At 60.1% G+C, this 24835-nt stretch overlaps 1 protein-coding gene across 2 annotated transcripts; it reads left to right on the top strand.

The window, feature by feature from the left end:
- The first annotated feature begins 343 nt into the window (after nt 1-343).
- GPRC5B (G protein-coupled receptor class C group 5 member B) lies at nt 344-24769 on the top strand. Of its 2 annotated transcripts, XM_079784014.1 has the most exons (6): nt 344-474; nt 9515-10528; nt 17841-17953; nt 22281-22321; nt 23717-23889; nt 24137-24769. In XM_079784014.1, exons 2-6 carry the CDS (start codon nt 9523-9525, stop codon nt 24295-24297), a joined length of 1494 nt encoding a protein of 497 aa, XP_079640140.1. In that variant the 5' UTR covers nt 344-474; nt 9515-9522; the 3' UTR covers nt 24298-24769. The 2 variants fall into 2 exon arrangements, with proteins under 2 accessions (XP_079640140.1, XP_079640139.1); XM_079784013.1 differs by lacking the exon at nt 344-474 and having other exon boundaries at nt 732-10528; nt 24137-24767.
- Nucleotides 24770-24835: the final 66 nt, after the last annotated feature.

Below are 24835 nucleotides of genomic sequence, written 5' to 3'. Positions count from 1 at the left end.
GGCCGGATCAGCCCGGGGACGCGTCGGGCCTGCTTAAGGCGCACTGTGGGCGTGGGGGGAGGGCCCCGAGTTTGGGACAAGGACCCAGGAACTGGCGCCGGCGGGTGCGCGCTATTGGCGTGGGGGTTCCGTGTGCGACAGTTAGCGGGCGAGGCGGGGACCGGACCGGTCTCGGAGGTTTCAGGGGCGGGGCCTGCGAGAGGGGCGGGGCTTGTAGAGAGCGGGGCCTGCGGAGGGCGTGGTCGGGGAGGCGGGCCTGTGGGGGCGGGGCCTGTGGGGCGGGGCCTGCGGGGGCGGGGCCACGGCTGCAGCCGCGCGGGCGGGCCAGGGGGTTCCTGGCGCCGCAGCGGTTCGCGAGGGCGAGCAGTGAGGCCGGGCCGGGTGCGCGCGCGGGGCGGGCCGCGGCCGCGCTGCGGGGATGTGACTCGGGCCGAGCGCCAGCGGGAGCGTCGGCGCTGCGGGCCGTGGGGCTCGGTGAGTGCGAGCCGTGCTAACGGGCGGAAAGCGCTGTAGGGACTCCAGAAACTTTTCCCGCGTGGAATTGGGAGGATTTGGGGGGGGGGGGGCTTCTTATCCTTTTCTCACCCGCCCCAAGGGGTTAGTGTGCTGGGGAAGATGGGGATCCGGGTCCGGGGATCGTAGTGAGGTGGGCGAGGAGCCGCAGGGAGCAGGGGGTGCAGAGGCGGGGGACTGGGGCGGGTGGGGGGCTGCCTCCCTGGACCAGGCAGAGATCCAAGTCTCGGAGGAGAGTCTGGGGCGACGCAGGTCAGGCAGCCGGGCGAGGTGCCAGGGAGTCCAGGCGCCCGAGGGGCTCGTCCTGCGATGGAAGTCGCTGCAGGGCCGGGGCTGACCGCAGGCCGGGCCGGCGAGCGGGCGCACAGGGCCGGGCTCTGGGGTGAGCCGCGCACCTGCCGCGGGGCCGGAGGGGCGGCCGCACACAATGGCGGGACCGGGCCGGGCTGGGGGTGACGACTCGTCCTGCGCTGCGTCCCCTAACCTTCGGGACCCCTGCCTCCCGCACCCACGTCGGTCCGGGGAGCTGGTTCACCCGCGGAAAGGGGGCGCCTGCCGCAGAGGACCGGCCCCCGCCCCCCACACCAGCGCAGCTCTGGGTGCATTCCCAGGCCTTCGCTCTGTCTCTCCCAACCCCCCCCCCCCCCCCCCCGCACACACACTGTCCCCGTGCGCCCCCGGGCGCTCCTGGGAGCGGACAAAGACCCCGGAGGCGTGGCGGGCGGCGGCGTCCCCTCCGGGGCCCGGGCCCCACTGCGCCAGGCTTGGGGGGCACCGCGCAGAGCCGGGAGGAACTGGGGTCCTCGCAAAGGCGAGGGTTGGGAGTGGGGAACTTGGCACGGAAGCCTCGGAACTTGAGCCCAGAGCCTTGATTTAGGAATGTCCTCGGGGCGGCGGGCGCTCTCGGAGGCCCGGGCTGTGAGCGGCGGAGGAACGAGATCGGATGCCCCCGGCGGCCGCCCCCCGCCCCCCGCCCCCCGGCCCGCGGCCCCGGCCCCCGGCCCCCGGCCCCGGCCGTGCTTCTCGGCGGGGTGGGCACGTCCTCTCCGCCCCCTGCGCTCGCGGGAAAGGGTCAGCCTGGCTGGGAAGGGAGAGGACGGGGGGGGGGAGCTGCAGAAGCCCCAGGTCTTCCCCGTGGATGTGTTTCACCAAGGGAGCCCGCCGCGAGCTGGGCCCGGAGCAGGTCAGGGTGTCGGAGTAACTTCTGTTCGGGTGAGGCTGCCGGGAAAGCAGCGGCCGGGTGCGTGTGCCGAGAGCCTTTGGTGACATTTTGAGGAGCCCTGCGAGGGCCCCGCTGCGGAGAGCACTGCCATGCCAGGACCGGCCGGTGGGGATGAAGTTGGAGGAACTGAACAAAGGCCATTGTGGCTGGAGCTCCCCGCAGAGGTGTGTGTGTGAGCGTGTGTGTGTGTGTGTGTGTGTGTGTGTGTGTGTGTGTGTGTGAGAGAGAGAGCGAGAGAGAGAGAGAGAGAGAGAGAGAGAGAGAGAGAGAGAGAGAGAGAGAGTGTGTGTGAGAGAGAGAGAGAGTGTGTGTGAGAGAGAGAGAGAGAGAACGCAAGCATGTGGGCACTTGGTGGCCGCTGTGACAGGACTGGATTGCTGGGACCAGCCAGACCACAACCTTTGGGGCTTGGGAAAGGAGTTTAGGCCAGAGAACCCCTGGAGGTTTGAGTGGGAAGCCAGGAGATCTGAGTTTTAAAAGCTCCTTTAACCTCAACAAGGACACAGGACGCAGCTTCTTCATTTTGCTTCTGGGGAAAGCAAGGTGCTGGGACCTCCAGGGTCCGTGTCCAGCCAGCAGCTCTGTGGGTGCACTCAGCGAGTTAAAACCCACTCCCACTTTTAAGCAGTTCTCGTCGGCCCTAAGGAGCCGCAGCCGAGCCCCCCGGGGAACACTTGCACAGCGCTTCCTGGGGTTCTGAGTCAGCGGCGCCTCTTCTCCGAATCACAGCCCAGAGGAGCCTCCTGCCCACCCAGCAGCTGAGGGTAGAATTTGCATTTAAATTATCGCTATCGGGATCAGAGAGGCTTTGCACATTCACGTGCAGAGAGCTGTGTCTGGCCACCCTCTTTATTGACCTCTGAGGGTTAAATTCGAGGGCCCCCAAGCTGGCCGGTGGTCCGGGCAGCACTGGGGAAGGGAGATTATAACGCCCTGTAACTTGGGAAGGATAACAGAGGGTGAGATTGTGGCCTAGGAAACAGCTTAACTTCAGGAAACTTTGTAACTGCTTGATCCGGTCCCAGCAGGAAACTGGGGTGGCTCTCAGGGGGGTGAGCTGCAAGGATTGCTCCCAGTCCCGAGAGCTCCACAGCCTCCTGCCAGCCCCCAGGGGCAGGGGCGGAAGGGCAGGCCTGGAGGTCAGGTTTTGGGAGAAACGGGTTCTAGTCCCAGCTTGACCTGTAAATTCCACTAAGCCTCTGGCTGGTCTGCCTCACCTCTACCTTCTCTTCCCCGTGGGGCTATGGGGACCATGGTTGTCTTTTTAATAATGAGCGGGAACCCCCTACACCCTGGGCGCCGGGCACCTCCCTGGGACTTGTCATGCACTTGCCACGCCAGCCTTTTGAAGGCGGCACTGTGGTGCCTCGGAGCTGCAGACAGAGGAGCGGGCAAGGTCACGCGCTGCCTGCTTCCCTCCTGCTGCCTGAGGCTGGCAGGAGTGCTGATTCTGGGCCAGCTGTCCTCTGGGGACTAAACTAGAGCCCTCCCCGCCTTTCTTCTTTCCCTCCCATGTTCTCTCTCCCCCCCCCCCCCCCATACACACACAGTCACCTTCAGAGAAGGTGGTTCAAGATGTCTCTGAGCTGCTGGGCCCTGGGAGGGGACCTGGTGGAGGGTGGGGCTCCTGGAGCCCGCGGGTGGCCCAGGAGGCCGGTCGGACCGAGCTGAGGGACAGACGCTGGGTATACTGCCTCCCTCCACGTGAGCGGGAGGCAGGGGGCTGGTTCCCAGGGACTGGCTCAGCCTGGCGCTGCGTGTCCTGGCCCTGACTCCTCAGCAGACACCCCGTTTTAGGGCACCCAGGCTGACCTTGGGCCCTCTGACCTCGTTTCTTTCAGGAAAATCATCCTCACAGTGAGGCACCCACTCAGGAGAGTTTGGGGGTTCCCAGAACAGATCACCCCCAAAGGTGTTTCCCTTCATACCGCCTCTGGGACCGCTCCTTGGTGTAGGAGGGGGAGGCTGGGAACCAGTGGTGGACGAACTCCTGTGTGAGCCCTCTCCACCTCCCTCTCCAGGCCATCGCCCGGAAGGAGCTCACAGCCTCAGACCAGGGAGATCAGCCAGATGTGTCTGTTTAGATCACAGACACTATATTAACGCTTACCCTACGTTAACCACTGTCCTAAACCCTAATTATTATCTTAATCCTCACACAGCCCTACTCGGTGGGTGCTGTTATCACCCCATGTGGCAGATGAGGAAACTGAGGCAAGAAAGGTTCAATCAGCTGCCCGGGCCCCAGGGGCTGCTGGCAAGTAGCAGGAGTAAGACCCAGTGCTCGGTGCACGTGGCTGTCAGGGACTCCTCCTACATTCCTCCTTCATTCCTCCCAGCTTCTGCGGGCCGCTCGGGTATGAAGAATGCACTCCGCCACCTGCCAGCCCCTCTGGCCCCTCTTCAGGGAGAGTGTGTGTGAGTGTGAGAGAGTGTGTGAGTGTAAGAGGGTGTGTGTGAGTGTGAGTGTGTGAGTGTAAGAGGGTGTGTGTGAGTGTGAGTGTGAGAGAGTGAGTGAGTGTGAGGGTGTGTGAGTGAGAGTGTGTGAGTGTGTGAGTGAGTGAGAGGGTGTGTGAGAGTGTGTGTGAGTGTGAGAGAGTGTGTGAGTGTAAGAGGGTGTGTGTGAGTGTGAGTGTGTGAGGCTGTGTGAGAGGGTGTTGAGAGAGTGTGAGAGGGTGAGTGTGAGAGAGTGAGTGTGAGGGCGTGTGAGTGAGAGTGTGTGAGTGTGAGAGGGTGTGAGTGTGAGAGAGTGTGAGTGTGAGGCTGTGTGAGTGAGGGTGTGTGAGTGAGAGTGTTTGAGTGTGAGAGTGTGTGAGTGAGTGAGAGGGTGTGTGAGTGTGAGAGAGTGTTGTAAGTGTGAGAGTGAGTGAGAGGTGTGTGTGAGAAGAGTGTGTGTGAGTGCGACTGTGAGTGTATGTGAGAGAGTATGTGTGTGTATGAGAGTGTGTTGAGAGAATGTTGTATGAGATGTGTGTGTGAGAGTGTGAGTGTGAGAGTGCGTGAGTGTGAGTGTGTGAGTGAGAGTGTGCGTGTGTGAGTGAGAGAGTGAGTGTGAGGGTCAGAGTGTGTGTGTGAGGGAGAGTGAGTGTCACATAGTGTGTGAGTGTGAGAAAGTGTGTGAGGGTGTGTGTGTGAGGGTGAGAGTGTGTGTGAGAGAGGGAGAGAGAGCAATGCAGTGCATTCAGGAGCATCTGAGTGTGGAATGAGTGAGTCTGGGAACTGAGTCTTGCACGTTCCTTCCGTTTTATCTGTTCTTCCCTGAGGAGCTGCACGCTCCCATCCCACAGGCGCGCTGCCCTTTACTCATCCCGTGCCGTCACCTTCCCTCGCGCTGACTGACCCCTCTGGTCTGTGTGGTCCGGTTTGGGTTCCCGGATCGCTGCTCCCCCTGAGATGTGGGGGCGCCCATGGCTGTGCAGCACACCTGGCTCTCCTGGCAGCAGGCGCCTGCCCGGCCGCAGGGGGCATTCTGGCGCCCCTGCTCCCTGTGTCCCAGCTCCTCGCACAGCGCGCCCCTGTGTCCCCCACCCCGGGGACTCCCTGCTGCTGCTGCTGTTCCCCATTCGAGGGTGAAAATCTGACTTAAACTCAGACCCCGTCCCCTCCGCCATCTGATGGCGATGAGGACACCTGCCCCCAGTGCCCTGAAGGCGGGGCCCATGGTTAGCAATTCATTCATTCATTCGGAAGTGGGTGCCAGCCCCCAGGGGGTTCGTGCAGAACAAGATAGACAAGGGCCTGGGGTGGTGGAGGGATAACGGACCAAAGAGCAGCACAACAAAATGAGGGGGGATTGTGGGCCTGCGACAAAGATCAAAGGCACTGATGGCGCTGGGGCGGGGCGGACTCGGGTGGACTGGCGGGAGGAGGACCCGCCAGGTGACAGGCTGACAGCCTGGGCCATCGTGAGCCCAGTGACAATGGGCACTTGTTCGTCTCTCGGCTCCACGGCTTCCTGCTGTGGGACCTGGGACGGCCCCTGACCGCCCGCTGTCTCCTGTGACAGGGAGGTGAGCGAGTGCTTGCTTCGCCCGGTCCTTGCACAGACCATAAGGCACTACTGTGCGGGCATGGCCGAGCGCCAGCAGCACAGGAGGGGGTGAGGCGGCAGGTGCTGTCGCTGTCACCGCGGCCCCAAGCTGCGGCCACTCTGAGTCCCCCCAGATCCTGACTGAGCCGGACTCAGCTTCGTTCTGCGAGTCAGGACTAGCCCTCCTCCTGGCTGTCCTGGGCGTGGCTCTATGCAGTGGGTGGCTGTGCCCTCATGGGCACCCTTGGCGTTGACAGACCCACCGGAGGCTGCTGGGCCCACCTAGCCCTGGCCGCCTAGCTGTTGGGTTGGGAGGAGTTCCTGGAAGGAGGGGGCCACGTGATATTGGAGGAATAATACAACTTCTCTGTTGGCAGGTAACACAAATCCAGCCCAAACAGGCTTAATCCATAAAAGGGACGTTAATTGGCTGCTAGAACGGCAAGTCCCAGGGCGCCTGGCTTCAGGCGTAGCTGAAGGCAGCTAATGGTGCACTAGGCCCATTCCAGCACTCGGCCGTTTCCTCTGGGCCGGCACTCCTCTGGGACGGGGTCCCTCTGGGACGGGGTCCCTGTGGGACGGTTCGCGGGTCCTCCCAGCTCCAGGTCTCCCCCCTTTGGCTTAGCAGACCCCTTTGCAGTGAATTTAGCAAATGTCCTCAGGCGGGTTGTCGCGGGTCTGGCGGGCCCTGTGCCTGTCGGGGAGCAGCCGTGGGGTAACGGTCCTGAGGGCCGGCCCGGGTCAGGGGCTCGGCCAGGGCTTGTGGTGCTCCCCAGAGGAAACTCCGGGGGGAGTGCTTCAGAGGGGCCGAATCGGGGCGAGAGGGCGTCCTCAGGAAGGAAGCAGAAAGCAAGGTGCCCATCGCCTGTGGGAGGGGATGGAAGCCGGACCCTGGGCCATGCCGGAGCGCCTACAGTGTTAGGAGCCTGGGCCCATCTTGATGGTTACTTCACCTTGTTAGCTTCTTGTGGTCGGAAGGCCAGTCAGGAAGCGGGGAGATGGGGCACCACGTTCTGCGTGTAGCCAGGCCTGGGGAGAGGAGGGGTCCCCTGAGGGTGAAGGAGGCCAAGCTCTTGCCAGGAGGGGACACAAGATGGGCCCGAGGCCGAGGCTGGCTGCTCACCTAGCATTCCCCGTCAAGCCAACCGCAGGCGGCCTCAGGCCTTCTCAGCCTGGAACTGCTGACATTCAGGGCTGGGTCACTCTTTGTATGGCTGCGGGGGGGGGGGGGGGGGGGGCGGGTGTCTGTGCACTGTGGGAGCGTCAGCAGCACCCCTGGCCTCTACCCACTAGATGCCAGCTGCACCTCGCTCCCCAGTTGTGACAACCAGAAGTGTCCCTAGACGAGGCCAAATGCCCCTTGGCTTAGGGTAAGGGGCGGGCGGGGCCAAGCCTGCAGAAGCCCATTCCTGCCCCGCCCTCCAGCCCTGCGGGGTGTGACCCGGAGGCTCTGTGGGACGTGCCTTGCTGAGAAGCCCTCGGTAGGCTCCGTGGAAGCAATGGCCGCCCCTCTGCAGGGCGGCCCGCGCAGGAGCAGGTGGCCTCTAGTCCTGGCACAGCCAGCGCTTCCTCACGCTGGCATCCCGCTTGGCACAGGACTGTGAGGAGCAGCTCTGGCCAGGGCAGCTGTCCCAGAGGGTGGTCGGGGCTGTGCCACTGGGCGTGCAACAGGAGTTACATCAGGCGATTCAACATTTCCCGGGAAAAGTGTTTCAATGGGTCGTTTTCTTTAATTTATTTGTTTATTGATTGGTTAATCTTCACCCGAGGGTATTTTTCCATTGACTTTTAGGGAGAGGGGAAGAGAGAGGGGAAGACAGAGAGATATCGATGTGAGAGAAACACATCGATTGGTTGCCTCCTGCCTGCGCCCTGACCAGGGCCCGGGGAAGAGCCTACAACCGAGGTACGTGCCCTTGACCAGAATTGAACCGGGCCCTTGGCAGGCCTACGCTCTATCCACTGAGCCAAACTGGCTAGGACTGGCTTGTTTTCTTTTAAATGCGTTCATTTTAAGGACTTGGGGAGCCAGTTAATAATACCTACACAGGCAGTGTGCGGACAAGGCCTAAGTGGCTGCCGTGGCCAGAGAGCCAATGTCTGGGGTGCACCCTCGCTGCTGACTTGCCCGAGTGGGGTGCTGTGTAAGAGCATCTCTTGCCAAGCGCCTCCCTCGCTCGCCTGCCTGCTCTCGTCTGCAGGCAGAGGGGCCGGACGTGCAGCTCCAGGCTCCTTCCCGGTCAGCGGCATCAACAATTCACCCCCGTGGTGGTCTCCCAGCCACGGCAGGGTCAGAGCTGTTCACAGGATCCCAGGCGGGAACTGAGAGGGTGGCTGATACACGGTTACTCAGGGAAGCCCAGGGCCCGTGGAGCTGCCTGGAGGGGCTGTTCCCGCCCGCACTCAGGGGTGCCCAGGCAGTGAGCTGGCTGCAGACGCTTAGCAAAGGGTCCGGAGGCTTTTGTGAGGCCGGAGGCTGGCTCCCTTCCAAGCCCCGGGCTGTGGTGGGGGTGGAGGAGGGGTCCTGTGACCTCCATTTTCCCTGAGCATCTACTTTGCTGGAGTCAGTACCGGGGTGCTCACCCATGACCTCACGCCGAGGGGTCATGGCAGTGTCTGAAGGTCTTGGGTGACAATTCGGGGAGGTGGGCTGCTTTGGGCATCTAGTGGGTGGGGGCCAGTGATAGACCCACAACATGGAATGACCAGGCGTTAAGTGTCAGGAGTTTCAGGGCGGAGAAACCCTGTCTGTGCTGATCGAGACGGACAGCTGGCCCTGGAGACAGGCAGGCCGGGAGGACAGGGGAGAGGGACCCTAGAAGCAGAGTGAACAGGCACAAAGTGAGATGTGATTGACTAACAGACAGAGGAAGGGGCTCTGATGGAGAGGAATGGGAGTGTGACCACGCCCGGCCTGAGGGGACCACGTTGGAGCCAGGCCTGCAGGGGGACCACGTTCCTTGCTGTGGCTCCAAGAAGTGTCCACGTGGAGGGAGCGGGAAGGGCGGGAGCCCTGGGCTAAGGTGGCTGCTGTGGACTCCGGCTTCCGCGGGGACCAGAGTGGGTGCCGGGGAGCACCCTGTGGGCATCCCTGGGAGAGCTGGCATGGAGTGAGATGGGTTCTTGGGGAATCTGGAGGGGCTGCGAGGGTGGGGACTCAGGATGGGCGGGGAGCCGGTTCACTGGGCACATGGTCCTGCAGCTGAAGTGCGGGAGGCTGCCAGGAGCCGGTTGTGTGACCCTGGGCAGGTGCCCCAGCCTCCTGGGGGTGGTTTGTCCCTGGGTAAGGGCTGGCCGTGTTGTGTGCCTGGCCTGGACCGTGTTGTCACCAAGTGCCAGCTGCTGACACGAGAGACTGAATGGCCTGTGGTGGCTGTGCCGTAACTGTCTCTTTAAAGTTTCATTTTACTGCCTGAGTTTTGGAGGTCAGATGTGGCCTCAAAGTCAGACTATGATGGTATTCCCAGAAAGGGAGCCTCCTCTCCCCGCTCCTCCAGGCGCTGGTGATGAGTCACTGCTGTTCCCTGGCCTGGCCCCGGGTGCAGATGGGGCCCGAATCCACCCACCCCAGTACCCCCACCCCCGGGGGGGGGGGGGGAGGCTTGTCCTTAGTGTCCCAAGGCACCACATGGGCTGGCAGATTTGAAATGAGGTGGAGCAGGCCGGGGACTGGGAGGCTGACGATGAATTGATGTTTTTTCCCCACCCCCCGCCCCCACCCCACTTTCCTGGAACATGCGTGGTGCCAGAGAGAAAGATGGGAGCCCTCGGAGCGCTGGCCCTGCTCCTGCTCTGCGCGGCCGCCGCGGGGGCCTCGGAGAACTCCAGCACGTCCCGGGGCTGCGGGCTGGACCTCCTCCCGCAGTACGTGTCCCTGTGCGACCTGGACTCCGTGTGGGGCATCGTGGTGGAGGCGGCGGCCGGCGCCGGCGCCCTGATCACGCTGCTCCTGATGCTCATCCTGCTGGTGCGGCTGCCCTTCATCACGGAGCAGGAGAAGCGGGACCCCGTGGGCCTGCACTTCCTCTTCCTGCTGGGCACGCTGGGCCTGTTCGGGCTGACCTTCGCCTTCATCATCCGCGAGGACGAGGCGGTGTGCGCGGCGCGCCGCTTCCTGTGGGGCGTGCTGTTCGCGCTCTGCTTCGCCTGCCTCGCCAGCCAGGCCTGGCGCGTGCGGGCGCTGGTGCGGCGCGGCCGGGGCCCGCCGGGCGCGCACCTGCTGGGCGCCGCGCTCTGCCTGACGCTCGTGCAGGTGGTCATCGCGGCCGAGTGGCTGGTGCTGACGGTGCTGCGCGACGCGCGGCCGGCCTGCGCCTACGAGCCCGCGGACTTCGCGCTGGCGCTCGGCTACGACCTGGCGCTGCTGGCGGCCGCGCTGGTGCTGGCGCTGCTCGCGCTGTGCGGCAAGTTCCGCCGCTGGAGGCGGCGCGGCGCCGGCCTGCTGCTCACGGCCGCGCTCTCCGCGCTCGTCTGGGCCGCCTGGCTGACCATGTACCTCTACGGCAACGCGCGGCTGCGGCCCGGCGAGGCCTGGGGCGACCCCACCCAGGCCATCGCGCTGGTGGCCAGCGGCTGGGTCTTCGTGCTCTGCCACGCCATCCCCGAGGTGCACTGCGCCCTGCTGCCCGCGCCGCGCCAGGACGCGCCCAACTACTTCGACGCGCCGCAGCCCCGGGTGCGCGAGACGGCCTTCGAGGAGGACGCGCCGCTGCCGAGGACCTACCTGGAGAACAAGGCCTTCTCCATGGACGAGCACGGCGCAGGTAGGCGGCTCGCTGCGGGGCTGGGGGCCATCTGTCCTGAAAGGACTCTCTTCCCTCTGGGGACAGGGGCGCGGCAGCTCCGGCAGGTCAGAGCCCACAAGCATGGACCCCTGTGTGGAAACTGGCCCAGAGGTGGATTTTTATTTAGATTGTGCCCTATAAATTGCCAAGTAATTTAATGTAAAAATCCAGGTCTCTGGCTTTGAAAAGCTGGGTCTGGCCCTGCCGCCCCGTCCCAGCCAGCAGCAGCTGGCCGCGGGGACCCCCTGCCATCCTCAGCCGGCACAGCTGCTCCTGCAGGGGCTCCCGCCTCAGGCCCTGGCCCAGCCACGCCCACCACCAGGTTAGCCTTCATTCTGCCCTGGCAGGGGGCATGTGCAGCGGGTGGGCACCTCGAGTGCAGAAATGCAGACATTGAAGCCCTCGAGTCAGGTGTCTGGATTCAGCCGCTGTCTCTGCCGCTTCTGGATGTGGGGCTTTGAGTCATTTCTCTCCTCTGTTACAAAAATAAAAGGTGCTTCGTGGCGCTGCCGTGGGAGGTGCCATGCTGGGGTACCAGGCCCAGGGGTCGGTGCCACGGTGCCTGGCATGGGATGTGATTCTGGCGGGCTCTTCTGAGAGCAGAGCCTGAGACCAGGCACAGATAGCTGGCTGGGGAGGTCGGGACGGGGGCATCTCTGGGAGCCCAGAGGGCACAGTGGGCAGGGCGCACAGAGGCCAGCAGCCGGCGGGGCCCAGCGGCCGGGAGCCTCTTACTCGGCTCCTCTGCAGCAGGTTCTTCCCACAGACCACCGGGGCGCGATGGTACTGCATTGCCTGACATGGGTGCGAGTCTGCACATTCCTTGTTGATCTGTCACTTTGTCAGGCTCCCAAAGCTCTGTTACCCCGGAACACTAGGAGCTTGAAGGTCTAGTCTCCTTGCCGTGAAGTGGGGGTGCTAGGACTGCCCATGTATTTTAGGGTCTTCAAAAGGGGATGGCTAACCTTTGTTGCGTGGCATTTTAGTAGCTAATCTCGTTTAATACCTACAGTGACCCCATGAGGTCCCCTTTGCAGACAGGTAACTGAGGCAGAGCCCGGTGTGGACCAGGCAGAATTATTCTTCTCAGAGCACGTTGGTGCCCTCATGTCCCTGATGCATCAGGATGCTCTGTGCATTGAGAAGACGGGGGTTCAGTCCCATGTCACGGAGCTGAAGCCCGCCACTGGTTCAGTTCAATGCTAAGTGCGCAGGAGAGCGGGGCGGGGAAAGTGGGTGTTCTGGCTCCCATTACATGCATCCCTTCCTGGGGAAATGCAACCGGTACGTCCGTCCGAGTAAGATCCAGAGACCAAGGGAACTGGACCCAGGCCAGGACCAACAGGTGCAGGGGTGGTGGGGTTCCGAAGTGCCCCCGCCCACATCTGTTACACCCTGACATGTACCAAAGCCAAGAAGCTTGTCTTTTAGTCCCCTCTCTTCTCCCAGAGAAAATACTAGTAGTGTTATTGCCCCTTTCTGATGACTAAGGTTGAGTAATACTCATGTAGGAGGCTCAGCAAATAGAAATAATAAAAATTGCTCAAAATACCCTTGCCCAAAGGCAGTGCTCCCATCTTGCCAGACTGAGTCTCTCTCTCTCTCTCTCTCTCTCTCTCTCTCTCTCTCTCTCTCTCTCTCACACACACACACACACACACACACACGACGATGCCACAGAGCTGTTCATAACCTAGCTGCACATAAGAATCCCCTGAGCAGCTTAAAGACGGCCGGTGCCTGTCCCTTACTCTGTAAGTCTCTGGGCCCAGACACTGCAAGCTCCGAGTGACTGTGAGGTGTAAGCAGGTTGAACGCGGGGCTGGGAGTGTGCTTGCCTCACGCAGCACCACGGCCGAGGCCTCTCCTGCCAGTGACTGCGGACAGCGTGTCTGTTCCCATACCTGACGTCGTTTCTGGTCTCCAGCTGGCGAATGTCCCATGTGTTTCTGGCTTCCCGTATAAAGTTATGCTGCAGTGAACATTTCCTGTTTTTCTGTATCTTTCAAATTTTTTATTTGCAGTTGGTGTTCAATATTATATTAGTTCCAGGTGTACAACCCAGTGGTTAGACATTTAATAATTTACTAGGAGCCCAGCGCACGAATTTGCGTGGCGCCGCCCACCCACCTGCAGCCCCGCCCCCAAACCCTCCGGCCTTCTCTGGCCGCTTCGAGCCCCGCCCCCAGTGCCTCCGGTCACCTCGGGCTGGTCCCGCCTTCTCTGGGCGCCCCCCCACTTCCGCCCTGTCTCCGGAGCAACGCGGGGGCTCCGCCCTGTCATGGCGCCAGAGGAGAACGTGGGAGCCTCCCGCTGCTGTGCTCCTTCCCCTGGCAGGTGGGCCGGGGGGCACTCAGAGTGTGAGCGGTGGGTGGCAAAGGACTGGTGAGGGGGGCGCTGTGGGCTCTCACCCCTGCCCTCCTCAGCACGGGATGGTCCCGCCTCCTCCCGGCGCTCCCCGCTTCTGCCGGTCTCCAGAGCAACGCCCCAGCTAATATGCTGATGACCCGGTCTTTACCCGTTGTGGCATCCCAACCATTAGCATATTAGCTCTTTATTCGTATAGATGGAGTGATCCCCCCATAAGTCTAGTACCTACTTGGTCTCATCCATTGTTATTACAGTATTATGTATACTAATAAAAGGGTACTATGCTAATTAGATCACACATCTTCTGGACGTCCTTTGGACAAAGCCACAGTGGCGGGGGCCGAGACAGAGGTGGTTAGTGGTGATCAGGCCCCCAGGGGAGAGCAGTTAGGGGGCTATCAGGCCGCAGGGGAGAGCAGTTAGGAGGTGATCAGGCTGGCAGGGGAGCAGTTAGGGGTGATCAGGTCAGCAGGCAGAGGCAGTTAGGGGACGATCAGGCCTGTAGGGGAGCAGTTGGGGGGCAATCAGGTCGGCAGGCAGAGGCAGTTAGGGGGGATCAGGCCATCAGGCAGAGGTGGTTAGGGGGAATCAGGTCAGCAGGCAGAGGTGGTTAGAGGATATCAGGCAGGCAGGCAGGCAAGCGAGCAGTTAGGAGTCAGCAGTCCTGGATTGCGAAGAGGGATTTCTGACTGCCAGTTTAGACCCGATCCCACAGGGATCTCACAGGGATCGGGCCTAAACTGGCGGTCGGACATCCCCCAAGGGGTCCCGGATTGGAGAGGGTGCAGGCTAGGCTGAGGGACTACCACCCCACAATGCATGAATTTCGTGCACCGGGCCTCTACTCTATAATAATAAAAGCATAATATGCTGATTAGACTGGACAGCCAAATGACATTCCAGACGTCATTCTGGACATCCTTCCAGATGAAGCCACTATGGCGGGGGCCGAGACAGAGTGGTTAGGGGCGATCAGGCAGGCAGGCGAGTGATTAGGATTGATCAGGCAGGTAGGCAGTCAGGCAGAGTGGTTAGGGGCGATCAGACAGGCAGGTGAGCAGTTAGGGGCGATCAGGCAGGCAGCGGAACAGTTAGGGGCATCAAGCAGGCAGGCAGAGTAGTTAGGGGCAATCAGGCAAGCAGGCAAAGTGGTTAGGGGCAATGAGGCAGGTATGTAGAGTGGTTAGGGGCAATGAGGCAGGCAGGCGAGTGGTTAGGGGCAATGAGGCAAGCAGGCGAGTGGTTAGGGGCAATGAGGCAAGCAGGCGAGTGGTTAGGGGCAATGAGGCAGGCAGGCGAGTGGTTAGGGGCAATGAGGCAGGCAGGCGAGTGGTTAGGGGCAATGAGGCAAGCAGGCGAGTGGTTAGGGGCAATGAGGCAGGCAGGCAGAGTGGTTAGGGGCAATGAGGCAGGCAGGCAGAGTGGTTAGGGGCAATGAGGCAAGCAGGCGAGTGGTTAGGGGCAATGAGGCAGGCAGGCAGAGTGGTTAGGGGCAATGAGGCAGGCAGGCAGAGTGGTTAGGGGTGATCAGGCAGGCAGGCAGGCAGGCAGAGTGGTTAGGGGCAATGAGGCAAGCAGGTGAGTGGTTAGGGGCAATGAGGCAGGCAGGCAGAGTGGTTAGGGGTGATCAGGCAGGCAGGCAGGCAGCCAAGTGCCCTTGATCAACTAACTCCCTGCAAAATATAAAATAAAAAATTCCCAGACTGCACCTAAAGTTGCACCAAAGAATCTGTGCCTTGGAGTCCTGATATATACTGCCCCCCTCTGATCATCGTATGAGAGCCCTATTTCCTCACGTCTTTACCAGCCTTGTATGTTGTCAGACTTTTTTTTAATAGCCCTATTTTGCATCAGCCCACATGTGTATCCACTGACATTTCCATGGGACCCGCAGGGCAGCTCCAGGCAAGCCGTGCCCTCAGAAAGCTCAGAGGCTGGGTTGGCATCTGGCTGTGCTGCCTCTGTCCCGGGAGCCCTGGCTTTGCCTACAGGGACGCCTGGCCACACTCCCGTGCACGGTGAGAGAAGCTGTTGTCCGCTGTGGCGCTGACCTCAGCCAGCTTCTATAAGGAACCGGCCCCACAGCTGGCCTTGTTTTTTGCATTTTCACCTGCTGGCCTTTCAGGCTCCCCTTCCTTGAAAGTTGCCTTGGCTTTCAGAGGTGGGATGCATCCCAGGTGGCCTGTGGCTCAGCCTCTGCTTCCTCATTCCCTTCCCCCAAGGAGGCCACCTCACCACCTCACCAGCCTGCTGCTTATGGATAAGTACCAACAAGGCATGAGGTATGTGAGTAAAAGATTAAAATACGCTGACGGATGTAGCACCTCAGGTCACATCTCGGGCAGTGTTAGCAGGCGCTTGAAATGCTCACCTTTCCACGAGCAGGAAAGGAAAGAATTCTTTCTTCTGTGAGGGCTCAGATCTCGTTAGAGCTGAGGGCTGTTTAAACCCTGGCCCTTAGCTTCCCAGTGGAAGGCCCTCAGTGACTTTGGGGAGGTGGGAGGACAGGGCCATGCTAGCCTCACTCACAGAGTCTAGACAGGGGAGGGCTGGCGTTCAACCTCTGATCTTTGATTCCTGTGGGGACCTATGGGTAAGCCCTGCTTGCCTTTCAGAGTTGACCCAGGTCAGAATGGGGTGTTAGTTGGGATTCTTGAAGTTGCAAGTAATGAAAACCTGATTTTAATCAGCTTAAGCAAAGCAAGAGTACAGCACAGCAACAAAACTGGTCGACTAAGGAGGAAGCTTCAGGAGTGGTTTGATCCGGGAGCGCGAAGTGACAAGATTTGGTCTCTTTCCATTTCTTAACCTGTTAGCATCTTGGCAGCCCAAAGCTCTAGGCTTGCACAGAGTCCCAGTAGAAAAGAGGAACATTTCCCAGGATGCTAGAGAAAAATCCCAGAGTTAGCTCTGATTGGACCTGATGGCCCTTCCTGAGCCAATCAGCATGGCCGGGGAGATATGATGCCCTGACTGGCTAGGCCTAAATCACATGCCCACCTGGAGGCCAGGGGAGGATGCCACTGTAGCCAACACTCAGGGGCTTAGAATGTGGGGGAGGGATGTTTCCCAGAGGAGAGGGCCCTTGGCCCGTGCACCCCACAGCTGGGCAGTGCAGCACTGAGTCCCCACCACAGCTGCTGTGTCTGCACTTCCCTCCTTCAAGTGGATCAGGCTAGGGATTGAGAGCGGGACGGTCTCCTGTCCCTGCTGGGCCCGGCGGCCCCTGCTCTGCTTCCCAGGAAGGACATCTCCTTGCTCAGAACGTGCACAGGGCTGTGAAGGCTCGGAGATGCTAAAGCAAAAGCGGTTTTCATAAGTGTGTCTGGGAACTTGGGTTCCCTATCCTGCCTCAGTTCCTTTGGTCCAATCTGGGTCCAGCTGTCCCCAGTGTCACTTGAATTTAAGTTGCTTCTAATGAACTAAGTGTGGTGTTCATTCGAACCTAGTATCGGAGCTGGTACAGTGTGATCATTATGAACACAGCTTCTCTGCCTGAGTTTGAATACTGATTCTGTCCCTTATCAGCTGTGTGACCTTGGGCGAGTTACTTAATCTCTCTGTGCCCCACGGAAAGTGGAAATCATAGAAGTACCCATGGTGCTATGAAAATTAAATGAGTTCATAGATATGTAAAGTATTCTTCTCAGGGCCTGGCTCCTGGCTGGCATCCTGTGAAGGTGAACTGTACTTCCAAGGTGGTTGTGGTCCCTGTCCCAAGGAGTTTGTGAAAATTGCAAGACCTCTTTAGTCAGAAAGATGATCCCTCAGCAAGACTCTCAGGAGAGGTTTCCCGGAACAGTGCCTTCACTGAAAGGAAGATCGTGGAGAGGACGCCGCACCGTGAAGGTGACTTCTGTTCCGATTTTTAAAGTCCTACTACCTTCTCCACTACGTTTTAATAAGAATGTTTTTTAGAGCAGTTGTAGGTTTACAGAAAAATTAGCAGGAAATACAGGCTGTTCCCACAAACCCCTTCACTAACAACGTGCATCCTACATTAGTGAATCTTCACTATTAGCCAGAGCCGTCACGGACCTGTGGGCGGACTCACGCCTGGTCTGCACAGCTCTGTGCTCTGGACAGATGCATGCTGTCCTCTCCACCGTTCGTTCTGGTGCAGAATAGCTCGCGGCCTGAAGATGCCCGCGCTCCGCCATTCATCACCAGCCCACCGCCAGCGCACGAATGCCTTTACAGTCTCTAGCTTTGCCTTTTCCAGGACATTATAGTTGGCATCATACAGTGTGTAGCCCTTACAGGCTTAGCAATATGCATTTAAGTTCCTCGGTGTCATTAGGCTTTTCTTTATTAAAAAGGGGGAGAGAATCTCTGGAAGTACACAGCAGGTAAGAAACACGCTTACCACCTTCCAGAGGTAGACCGCCTGCATATTTCTCTGTCTTTGCTTCAGATCTTAATTCTTTCCTGTTCAGCAGGAGCCCTGGTCTGGTCCAAGCTCCTCTGTGCCCTGCTTTCCTGTGGGACGCCCTCTGTCACATGCCTTGGTCCGTGCTCTTCCCTGCTTCTGTGTGTGGGACACAGCCGTGTTGACGGCGTGATGTTGAGCTGGCCGTGAATGGCCTGCTGTGGTGGGTCTTTGGTCCGGGGGACCTGGGAGTGCAGGGTGTGTCCTTGTCCCCTGGAGCCTTGCAGGTGGGGAGGGGAGGCCTGGCCTGTCCACCTTAGCAGCTGCAGCCTGGACTCTGCAGACTCCCGCCCTCCTCCCCCCCCCCCGCCCCCGCCCAGGATGGGTCGCTCGGGGCGGAGAACAAAGCCCCTCTGTGACTTGTTGGGAGTCAGGCTGTGACAAAGGCCGGAGGGAGGGCTGCGTGCTGGAGCGTGCTGATGCAGGGGAGGAACACAAAGCCGTCTCTCTTCCTTGTTGTTTTGGGGTGTGTGTGGCTCCCGCCTCCCCCAGCTCTCCGGACAGCAGGGTTCCGCAACGGCAGTTTGGGAAGCAGACCCAGCGCTCCGTTTAGAAGCAATGTGTACCAGCCGACCGAGATGGCCGTGGTGCTGAACGGCGGGACTGTGAGTATCACAACTGATGTTTTGGCAGAAACCTGAGGGGGAGACGGGGTGGGAGGGAACAGCTCCCACAGGGACACGGCTCTGCAGGGGCTGCTAGGCCTGTGCAGACAGCAGCCCTAGCAGATGCTGCAGCGGGAACACGGCGAGGCTTGTTTCTCCTACCCTTCTCCACGCACCTAGGCCCCTATAGTCTACCACCTGCACCCGGTGTACCACCTGCACCCAGTGTACCACCTGCACCCTGGGTACCACCTGCACCCAGTGTACCACCTATACCCAGTGTACCACCTGCACCCTGTGTACCACCTATACCCAGTGTACCACCTATACCCAGTGTACCACCTGCACCCTGTGTACCACCTATACCCGGTATACTATACTGATTGTACCACCTGCACCCAGTGTACCACCTGCACCCAGTGTACCACCTATACCCAGTGTACCACCTGCACCCTGTGTACCACCTATACCCGGTATACTATACTGATTGTACCACCTGCACCCAGTGTACCACCTACACCCAGTGTACCACCTATACCCAGTGTACCACCTGCACCCAGTGTACCACCTACACCCAGTGTACCACCTGCACCCAGTGTACCACCTGCACCCAGTGTACCACCTATACCCAGTGTACCACCTGCACCCAGTGTACAACCTACACCCAGTGTACCACCTGCACCCAGTGTACCACCTGCACCCAGTGTACCACCTATACCCAGTGTACCACCTGCACCCTGTGTACCACCTATACCCGGTATACTATACTGATTGTACCACCTGCACCCAGTGTACCACCTACACCCAGTGTACCACCTATACCCAGTGTACCACCTGTACCCAGTGTACCACCTACACCCAGTGTACCACCTGCACCCAGTGTACCACCTGTACCCAGTGTACCACCTGCACCCAGTGTACAACCTGCACCCAGTGTACCACCTGCACCCAGTGTACCACCTGCACCCAGTGTACCACCTATACCCAGTGTACCACCTGCACCCAGTGTACCACCTGCACCCAGTGTACCACCTGCACCCAGTGTACCACCTGCACCCTGTGTACCACCTGCACGCAGTGTACCACCTGCACGCAGTGTACCACCTGCACCCTGTGTACCACCTGCACCCAGTGTACCACCTGCACCCAGTGTACCACCTGCACCCTGTGTACCACCTGCACCCAGTGTACCACCTGCACCCAGTGTACCACCTGCACCCTGTGTACCACCTACACCCAGTGTACCACCTACACCCAGTGTACCAACTGCACCCAGTGTACCACCTACACCCAGTGTACCACCTGCACCCAGTGTACCACCTGCACCCTGTGTACCACCTGCACCCTGTGTACCACCTACACCCAGTGTACCACCTGCACCCAGTGTACCACCTGCACCCAGTGTACCACCTATACCCAGTGTACCACCTGCACCCAGTGTACCACCTGCACCCTGTGTACCACCTGCACCCAGTGTACCACCTGCACCCAGTGTACCACCTGCACCCTGTGTACCACCTGCACCCAGTGTACCACCTGCACCCTGTGTACCACCTGCACCCAGTGTAACACCTGCACCCTGTGTTCCACCTGCACCCAGTGTACCACCTGCACCCAGTGTAGCACCTATACCCAGTATACTATACTGATTGTACCACCTGCAGCCAGTGTACCACCTATACCCGATATACTATACTGTTTGTACCACCTGCACCCCGTGTACCATCTATACCCGGTATACTATACTGATTGTACCACCTGTACCCAGTGTACCACCTGCACCCAGTGTACCACCTGCACCCTGTGTACCACCTGCACCCAGTGTACCACCTGCACCCAGTGTACCACCTGCACCCTGTGTACCACCTGCACCCAGTGTACCACCTGCACCCAGTGTACCACCTGCACCCAGTGTACCACCTACACCCAGTGTACCACCTGCACCCAGTGTACCACCTGCACCCTGTGTACCACCTGCACCCTGTGTACCACCTACACCCAGTGTACCACCTGCACCCAGTGTACCACCTGCACCCAGTGTACCACCTATACCCAGTGTACCACCTGCACCCTGTGTACCACCTGCACCCAGTGTACCACCTGCACCCTGTGTACCACCTGCACCCAGTGTACCACCTGCACCCAGTGTACCACCTGCACCCTGTGTACCACCTACACCCAGTGTACCACCTGCACCCAGTGTACCACCTGCACCCAGTGTACCACCTGCACCCTGTGTACCACCTGCACCCAGTGTACCACCTGCACCCTGTGTTCCACCTGCACCCAGTGTACCACCTGCACCCAGTGTAGCACCTATACCCGGTATACTATACTGATTGTACCACCTGCAGCCAGTGTACCACCTATACCCGATATACTATACTGTTTGTACCACCTGCACCCCGTGTACCATCTATACCCGGTATACTATACTGATTGTACCACCTGTACCCAGTGTACCACCTGCACCCAGTGTACCACCTGCACCCTGTGTACCACCTGCACCCAGTGTACCACCTATACCCAGTGTACCACCTGCACCCAGTGTACCACCTATACCCAGTGTACCACCTTCACCCAGTGTACCACCTGCACCCAGTGTACCACCTGCACCCTGTGTACCCCCTGCACCCAGTGTACCACCTGCACCCGGTGTACCACCTATACCCGGTGTACCACCTGCACCCGGTGTACCACCTGTACCCAGTGTACCACCTATACCCAGTGTACCACCTGCACCCTGTGTACCACCTGCACCCAGTGTACCACCTGCACCCAGTGTACCACCTATACCCGGTATACTATACTGTTTGTACCACCTGCACCCAGTGTACCATCTATACCCGGTATACTATACTGTTTGTACCACCTGCACCCAGTGTACCATCTATACCCGGTATACTATACTGTTTGTACCACCTGCACCCAGTGTACCATCTATACCCGGTATACTATACTGTTTGTACCACCTGCACCCAGTGTAGCACCTACAGATTCCCCTAAGTGTCCCTGTATCTTGGGGCTCTTGTCCCCAGTGAATTCTTGGGTTTCCTCATACAGAATGTACCTCTCTCTCCCTGGGAGGTGACTTAGGAAAAGCCCAGAATTACGAAGTGGATTTTGCTGACACCCAACCTAGTCAGGCCCCTTTAGCCCTCCCTCCCTGTGCCAGCTGGGCCCTGGGCTGTGCCGCTCCCACTCCCGAAGAGTTATCTTGAGAAATTGAAGTGACTCTCGTTTCCCGTGAGCACAAAAGCAGGTTAGCTAGCTGATGCCAAACAGACCTCACAGCACCATCACTGTCTCTTCTGCCTGTGAATGGCCTCCTGTCACTTCTCCATCGAATCAGACGCACTCTCATCCCCACATTGAATGCCAAGCGCACGCCCTGCTTCTTCCTAGGCGCATGAGCCACTGCACGTGCGCATGGGTTTCCATTCCTTCTGGCATGTGCCACGCCCATGCCCGGCCTCGGGGCTTTGTGTAGGATGTGGTCAGGGCTGGCTGCCCTGGGGCAGCTCCTGCCTGTGGGTGCTGTCGGCATTGCCCTGCGGGTGGGAAAGGCCCCCAGATTCCCACACTGCAGCCCTCACCCCTCACTGGGCTGCCTCCTCGTTGGGAAGAGCCTGACTCGAGCCCCCGCTGTTATCCTACATAATAAAATGGTAATATGTAAATTACCATCACTCCGCTACGCCCACGATTGGGCCAGCAGGAGGCGCAGGGGGCGGGACTCAGGGTGGCCGGGGTAGCTGATTGGGCCAGCAGGACGCTGAGCCATGGCTGCCCCGGAGGCTTTCGGAAGGCCTGGGGCAGCCGGCCAGGTCCCCCGCGATCAAAGGCCAAAGCGGGGGACCTGGCCAGCTGTCTGCTCCGGCGCAAGGCCTTTCGAAAGCCTCCGCAGCAGCCGGAGGCTTTCGGAAGGCCTGGGGCACCGGCGGACAGCCAGCCCGCTGGTGCACCAGGTGCATGATTAAATCATGCACTGGGCCTCTAGTAATTAATATGATTAGGTGGCCCCAGAGGTCAGTCCTCAGCCCCCCTGGTCCCTTCAAGAGGGAAGAGCACCCTGACTCAGAAGGTGAAGGGTTTCTGGGTAAGGAAACATTTACTCTGGCGCATGACCCAGAAAAAGGAAGGTGGGCTTCCCGAGAAGGCAGGGCCGTGGCACCCAGCCCCGGGAGAAGGCAGGGCCCCCGGCGCCCAGCCCCGGGAGAAGGCAGGGCCCCCGGCGCCCAGCCCCGGGAGAAGGCAGGCCTCACACCTTGTGCCGTGGGGATGCTGACTTCCTAGCACAGAGCTTAGTGTGTTTCCTTGCTTCCAGATCCCAACCGCGCCACCGAGTTACACGGGAAGACACCTCTGGTGAGAGCCGCAGGCCGACCTCTGAGGGCGCGTCCCGCTGGGAGGAGTCAGCCGCCAGGCCAGGCCGCACAGGCACCTCCAGCCGGAGCCCTGGAAACCCTAGGCCAGGGCCAGTGTGATGTGAACCTGCTGACCGGGAAGCTAACCCTCCCCCACAGCCCAGCCCCTCGACCCCGCACACTGCAGCGAAGCTAATTGCCAGTAGTGTTAGCTCCCTCACAAACGGCAGGAAGCCCGTCGCATCCTCAGGGTGGGCCAGCCCTGCGCTCATGGCTGGGGGCCAGGCAGCTGTGGGTGAACGTGGAGGGGCCCCCACGACCCGCGGCCTCCTGGAGGTGCCGGCCGTGGAGGGGCCCACGGGGATCTCCACCTTCTGCACTTTCGGGGTCAGGAGCAGGTCAGGAGGCCGTGGGTGTGAGAGGAGAGGCCGATGGAATCGGGAGGCAAGCTGTCGCCGCGGCCTGGAGGTGCTGTCAGGTGCCAAAGGGGTGCGGTCTGGGAGCGGGGTGACCACTGGGCCTCCCTGGGGCCTCTGAGCCCGTGTCCGAGGCAGGAAAGCGAGGCGCTGCCTCCCCGGCCTCGTGCCCGCTACCATTCATTTCAAAGGCTGACGTGGGGCCACCAGCTTGAAGCCCGGGGTCAGCAGGCGGCCGGGCAGGCACCTCAGCAGATTTTCCCGGATGGGGCACCGGCTGCCTCCGGTGGAGGGCGGCACTGCTGCCTGGCATGGGGCGAGCTGGGTGCAGCCTCGAGCTTTCTGCTGCGTGTGCGGGGAGTGGTACATCGCTAACTTGGTGCCTGCAAGGTCCATGAAAATGGTTCGAGTCCTCCAAGCCCGTTGTCCTGTCGTGGCTCCCACCTGTCCCCGGCAAGTCCCCCCTGCCCCCGCCCCCCGGCCCCCTGCATTCCAACGGCTCAGCCCCCAGCCCGCGCGCTGCACTGTTTGGCCAGCACCGCCCTAACAATGCTCGGCGAGTCTCAGCTGATGGCATGGGCGCACAGGAGGCTGGGCCCGAACAGCCCAGACACCTTGATCCTTTTAGAAAAATGGAAAAGGTTAGTATTTGGAGAGGGAAACTGGCCTCTTCATAACCAATGTGTCTGAGCTGAGTGTTTTAATAAAACTGACTTTTCTCAAGGCCTAGTCTCTGCTGTCCCCCCTCGCCCTCCCCCCCCCGCCCCCGCCTAGCCCAGCGTCTGTGTGGCCCTCCTCCAGGTTCCCTCTGGCCAGCACCTACGCCCAGCCCAGGGTCCGGCCGCTCCCAGGACCCCACCCCAGCCCTGTGGCAGGAGCAGCAGGGGCGGGTGGGAGCTCGGGGGGGGGGGGAGGGGGGGCGGCAGTGGCAGTTGCACTGAATTCTCAAAATATAAAAATCTTCCAACACCTGTGTCCAGGCCACTGGGAGCCGCCTGCGTTACACATCCTTGTGCCAGGAAATGGTGGCTCAGCCCCGGTCCCTGGAGTCCTTCGGAGCCCCGACCCCACCCGGGACTCAGGACTTGGCTGCAGAGCCCTGCAGGGGGTGTTCGCACCCCCCTTCCCTGGGCGCAGGTGCCCAGCATGCCAGGTGAGCTCGGGGCAGCGACTGCCAGCATGTAACCTTTGACCCCACTCGTGGATCAGCTTTGTGTCAGGACTGAGATCTTTTCCCTTCTTTCCGTGAAGCCCCTGACCGTGACTGCTTGCGTTTTGCTTTATTCGGGCGCTAAGATGGGCGCAGGCTGAGCGTGGCCCTGGGCGGAGGGGGGGGGAGTGAGCGAACTGCCGTTTCCTGGTGATGTCACCGGAAGGTACAGAGAGGTGTCTGTGCCCAGGGGCGCAGCCCCCTGCCCCACAGAGCCCAGTTCAAGGACAGAGTTGCGTGGCACCTGTTTCTGTGAACAGCCTTGTTGGGGAAGAGGATCTGAAGAGGGCATCGGTGGTAAAAGACCTAATCGTAAGCACACCTTTCCACGTCCGCCTACAAACCACGTGAGCTCTAACAGCCACGCGAGCCCCCTAATGCAGAATGGTCCTTAGAGGCTGGTGTCTCCAAAGGAGATGAGGGGAGGTCGGCTTGGAGAGCTGACAGGCATGCCGGGAAACTGTGTGCCCCAGGGTCTCGGGTCTGTGGTTGGAAGCTCGGGGTCCAGTGCCTCCCGCTCCGGTCCCTGCAGACGTAGGGGTCTCCTAGGTCGGCCAATGCCGAGTTGAACCCAAACTGAAGGGAGATTGTGGCTTTCGTGGCCTGATGACGCAGCGATCCACCAGTTCACAGGAGTGCCCCGCGGGTGCTGTGTATTAACTGATAAAGAGCTACGGCTCATTTTTGATAGATAATATGTATTTATTAAATGTACTAACGTGTGTTTTATAATGTACCTTCATCCTCCGCTGGCTGACTCGCATACTTATAAGAAAAAAATCATTAAAGAAATTTCAAGACAATCAAGGTGCACTATACATGACTGTATATAACTATTACAAACTGAAAAGGTTGTAAAGCATCAGCAGATGGATTTTATTTTCAAAAT

This window comes from Cnephaeus nilssonii (genome assembly GCF_951640355.1).
Source record: "Cnephaeus nilssonii genome assembly, chromosome: 2".
Classification (NCBI taxonomy): domain Eukaryota; kingdom Metazoa; phylum Chordata; class Mammalia; order Chiroptera; family Vespertilionidae; genus Cnephaeus; species Cnephaeus nilssonii.
The sequence above is the reverse complement of the archived record's forward strand: the minus strand, read 5'-3'. Positions and strand labels throughout refer to the sequence as shown.